The following is a 5,421-nucleotide window of genomic DNA, read 5'->3' on the forward strand; positions in this document are numbered from 1 at the left end:
AAAATAAATTTTAAATAATTTTTCATTAGTATATTGATACATTAAAAAGCAAAGTTAGAAATGAGAAATGTATTTGAAAAGAAGAGGGAAGTATTTACTTCATTTTTATGTTCTTTTCCTTTCCACTCCATAGTTGCCTAACTCACTTACCCTTCCTTAAGTCCTTACCCCAGAGACAGATGCGACTGCCATTGATGACCTGTTAACGCTTTAGTCTAATGGAGACAGCACTGGACTGAAAGTGAAAGACCCAGACTCTAGTTGTAGGTCAGCCATTCCCTTCTCTTTGTCTCTGTTGTCCCATCTGAAAAGAAAGGAGGTTGAGGAGGGTGGGAGGGGAGAGGGTTTTCCCAGGATATTAAATAAATAAGAGACTTTTGTGAAAGTCCTTAGAATTTCATGGAAAAAAGTTCTGGGTGAAACATTTGATTGAAAAATTAACATTTTAAATATTAATTTAAATTAGATTGAGTTTTTTAAGAATGCTAGAAACTGCTTACATTTTGCATTTATTATACTTGTAAGTTAAATTGTTACCATTAGATCAATATATTCATTTGACTGTTTATTCAACAAATAATTGTTTACTTGGAGAGATTTTTGGTTGTCATGGAGCGTGGGGAAGAATGTGTTTCTGACAGCAGCTGGTTAGAGGTCAGGAATGCTGCTAAACATCCTACAGTGTGTGCATAGGACAACTCCCCATAAAAAATTGTGTGATCTAAAATGCCAGTAGTGCTGAGGTTGTGAAGTCCTGCTTTGAAATCTGATCATTCCCAAGTATGGGTTGAAAGAAATGGCTTTTCTTAAGAAGTTTTATTTGGTTTAAGAAACTATAAGATGTGTTACATTTTTTCGATTTTAAAAATTAAGTTAACATTTTTGGCATAATAACCTGTGATTCCATAATCTTGAATACAGTTCCAGAAACTTGTGCTTTTTGATTTAAAAATAAGCCTATATTTAAAATAACGTTTGTCTGTTAATCTAGGGGAAATAACCATGTAGTTAAGATTTCAAGCAATGGGAACTCTTTGAGTAAGTGGATTTTGCAGAATAACATGAACTGAAATTTTGTTGTTTTATCTAATCATGATTTCAACTTCGATTCATTCTACAGAGCTTCTTTGTCAACTTGGAAACACAGCCCTTCTCAGGTTCTACCCTTAATAGTAGTTATGAAAAAAACCAAAAACCAAGCTCACTGCCATTGAGTTGATTCCGACCAATAACGACCTCCTTTGGGTTTCTGAGGTGGTAAATCTTTATAGAAGTAGATTGCCTACACTTCCTTCTGGTTAGCAGTCAAATGCCTTAGGCACTGTGCCACCGAGCACCTTAGTAGTCGTTATAGAGCTCCTGAAATGTTTCTGGAGCACTGCCTTTCCATGGGTCCTCCCAAGGAAAATTGAACATCATCTTCCTTTTCTCTTTAGGATCTTAATGTTCTCTTTGCACTACCCCTAAAAAAAAAAAAAAATTATTTTCTGTCAGAAAATGATAAATCAGTTGTCATTGAGTTGATTCTAACTCGTGGTAGCCCCATGTCTCAGCGTAAAATTATTCCATAGGGTTTTTAATGGCTGATTTTGTGGAAGTAGATTGCTAGGCCTTTCTTTCAAGGTGCTTCTGGCTAGACTCAACCTTTTGGTTAGTAGCTGAGTGAATTAACCATTTGTATCACCCAGGGATGCAACAGGATGTGATGCCAATGACTGTTACTAGAGCTTCTATTTTCCCTAAACCCTGCTACTTTAAATGAATTTGTCATGGAATCATGTCTTTGGAAACAATGCCAAGAAGATTTAAAAGTTTCTGCCAATCTGCTTAATGGCAGAAACAACATTGTATCTCTGTCTCTTGGAAGGGATTGGTAGGGGCCTCTGCAAGCTGTTTCATTTGGCATGATAACATTTCTTCTGATGGGGGTGGCCTGCTAGGAGTGTTACTTGATTAGCATTATGTTGCAGAAGTTTTTCTTTACTTGAGCCTCATAAGGGAGAACTGGATCAATGTCTTAAATGTAAATGAGGAGGATTCTGAAAAGGAGCTCTGGTGGCATGGTGCCTAAAGCATTTGACTGCTAACCACAAGGTTGGTAGTTCAAACCCACCAGCCACTCTGTAGACGGAAGATCGGACAGGCTACTTCCATAAAGATTTACCGCCTCGGAAATCCAAAGAGGGCTACTAGTCGGAATCAACTTGATGGCAGTGAGTTTTGTTTTTTTTTAGTTTGGTTTAGGTTTCTAAAACAGGTTAAGGGATCTATTTTAGATTACTATAGAGCTAGGATTGTTGTTGTTATGTGCCATCGAGTTGGACCCAACTCATAGTGACCCCTCCTTGGGTTTCCGAGGCAGTATCACTAAAGAAGTAGATTGCCCCATCTTCCTTCTGAGGAGTTACTGGTGGGTTTGAACCACCAGCCCTCTGATTAGCAGTCCAGTGCCTTAGGCACTATGCTCCCAGAGCTAGGATTAGATGCTAGTAAATGATACTTATTTTAAGAAGTAACTTAAAAGAAATTGCTAATTGCACTTGAATTTCTGTATCAAATTAGTTGTGTAGTAGGGCAGTCTACTTCTATAGTGATACTGCCTCCGAAACTCAAGGAGGGGTCGCTATGAGTCGATCCATTTGACAGCAGTGTGTTGTGTTACGATGTTGCAGACCTTGAGTTTTATGTGGCAGACATTTTGAGTACATAGCTTTTTGTATTTTGTACTCCCAGTAGATCCCGTTTTATTTCCCTTGACCATTTTTCTACAGATATTTGTCAGGACACGAATCAGGTTCTCTTCAAATGCTGCCAGGGGTCTGAGGAGGTACCCTGCAACAAACCAGTTCCTGTAAGCCTCTCTGAGGATCCCTGCTGCCCACTGCATTTCCAGTTGCCTCCTCAGATGTATAAGCCCGAGCAGGTACTGTCTGTGCCAGACGATCTGGAAGCCGGCCCCATGGATCTGTACTTGAGTGCCGCTGAGCTTCAGCCCACTGAGAGTTTACCTCTGGAGTTCAGTGATGTAAGTTAGAGAAGCTCTGCTCTGGTTAGCCCTTGAGCCAAGACCTTATTATTTAATGATGAGAAAAGGTTAGTCTTTGTGGCCAGAATAGCTGATAACAAAGTTTTTGAAATAATGCATGTATGGTTGTATCTGTATGGTAAGTGTATTCATTTTGAGATTATGTAAACCTATACCTTGTTGTCCATGCTCTACCACCCCCACATACCTTTTTTTGTTTTTTGAGATATAATTTACGTACCATGAATTTCATTCTTTTAAAGTATAAAAAACACTTATTTTTTTAAAATATATTCACAATTATGTAACCATCACCACTAATTTTAAGATGTTTTTATCAACACAAAAAAGAAACACAACACAGACAACCCATGAGCAGTCTCTTCCTTTCTTAGTTACCTGTCTAGTGCTGCTGTAACAAAAATACAGGTGGGTCGCTTTAACAAACAAACTTACTTTCTCCCAGAAGTCCCAATTCAGGTGCTGGCTCTGGGGAAGGCTTTCTCTACTTGTCAGCTTTGAGCTTCTGCTCTCAGGTGATCTTTATGTGGCCTGGCATCTCTCTTCCCTCCTGTCTGCTCTGTTTGCTTATTTAATTTTGTTTGAATCTCAAAAGAGATTGGAGACATCTATACTAATTCTGTCTCATTAACATAACAAAGACAACCCATTCCCAAAGGGGATGTAACTACAGGCACAGAGGTTAGGATTTACAGCACATATTTTTTGGGGGACATAATTCAGTCTATAACATTCCCCAATCTCCTTTACTCCAGCCCTTGGCAAGCAGTCTGCTTTGTCTCTCTAGATTTGCTTATTCAGGACATTTCATGTGTAAAAATGACGTGGGGATGATCTCTTAACTTCACTGGGGGTCGGGTGGGGTAGGGATCATTATTAGTAGCCCAAGGCTGATTCCTGTGAGGCAGAGTTCAGACATGCCTCCATCTTCCAACCTTTTTTTTTAAAAAAAACAATTCTGGCATCAGCTCTCTCTACTATGGTACTCTGCTCTTGTGCTGGGTTCTATAATTCCTTGCAATGGCCACACACAACTCAGACCAAACTCAATGCCACTGAGTCGATTCCAACTCATAGCAACCCCTTTTGTGTTTCCAAGGCAGTCAGTCTTTTGGAAGTAGATTGCCCAGTCTTCCTTCTGTGGAGTGGTTGGTGGGTTTTAACTGCCAACCTTCTGGTTAGCAGTCAGATGCCTTAGGCACTATGCCACCGGAGAGCTCCACAACTCAGACAGTACTTATGATTATGGAGTTTATTAGGGAAATAACAGGTTACAATTCAGGATCAGAAATGTCTGTGAATACACTCCTTCAGTCAGGCTAGTTTCTTCTCAGCAGTGCCCAAAGGCAGGTGTCTCTGGCCCTGGCCCCTCGGCCTCTGCCCTATTCAGGCAAATTTTACAAAGCTCTTTCAGCACTGCTGATAAATGTCTAGAGGCACCCACCTCACTGTACTACTAAGCCTCTGTGACAAGTGCTCAGCTTTCCTGCTGTGTCAGTCAGCACACCTCACTCCACCCAGTACTTGGAGACACCCTACTCTGCCAGCAGCTTCCCTCCTGAAGGTACTCTGCTTTCTTACTCTGGGCCTAGATGCCTACTGTACCATCTCCTGCCAGTCTCCTACTTCTGCTGCCATTTTTCTGCCACTGCTTCTCGCCATCTCAACAAGATGTTTGTCTCCTGGATCAAGGAAGTTCTCAGTACAGGAATCCTGGGTCCAGAGGACTCTGCTTCCATCTCTTGTTGGTAGTCAGGTCCCCCCAGGTGCTCTGGAATTGCATCTCTTTATAAACCTAGTGCATGACAGAATGGACCAATCCCCTTGTTAGAGTTCCATGCGCCTTATTTACATGGTCCTGCCCCCACAAGGGTGCCATGCACCTCATTTACATTATTAGTAAGTTATCCAATCCCCTTGGTGAGTCACAAGAACTTCATTCATAGTCTTTACCCAGTCATTTGGTGGGAGTTAGAAAGACTAGTTATAAGGGCCATATTAAGTAATGCACTGAATGTGTAAATGCAGTCTTATAAAACGTGATCTTTGTGTCTGGATGCTTTGACTTAATGTTATCAGGGTCCTTGCATGTTGTAAGATGTACCAGTACTTCATTCCTTTTTATGGCTGAATAATCGTTCATGTTATGGGTGCCACATATAATTTACCCATTCTTAGGTTGATGGACATTTAGTTGTTTATACATTTTGGCAGTTATAAATACAGATATCCCCCACTTTTTGAAAGTTTGCTTTATGCCACTTCAGTTTTTTTTTTTTTTTTTTAAATTGTGATTTGGGTGAAGATTTACAGAGCAAGTTCACTTTCCATACAGCAGTTCACATGTACTTTGTCTCATGTCATTGACCACAGTT

General features: G+C 40.3%; 1 protein-coding gene across 1 annotated transcript in view; it reads left to right on the forward strand.

Moving 5' to 3' along the window:
- Positions 1-5,421, forward strand: part of KANSL2 (KAT8 regulatory NSL complex subunit 2) — a 25,427-nt gene that overhangs the window by 13,615 nt on the left and 6,391 nt on the right. Inside the window, exon 7 of the mRNA XM_007937875.2 lies at positions 2,772-3,025. Within this exon, the coding sequence (XP_007936066.1) occupies positions 2,772-3,025 (254 nt within the window). The remainder of the gene's footprint in view (positions 1-2,771; positions 3,026-5,421) is intronic.

Source organism: Orycteropus afer, unplaced genomic scaffold (genome assembly GCF_000298275.1).
Source record: "Orycteropus afer afer isolate SDZICR_OR568_19922 unplaced genomic scaffold, OryAfe1.0 scaffold00045, whole genome shotgun sequence".
Classification (NCBI taxonomy): Eukaryota; Metazoa; Chordata; class Mammalia; order Tubulidentata; family Orycteropodidae; genus Orycteropus; species Orycteropus afer.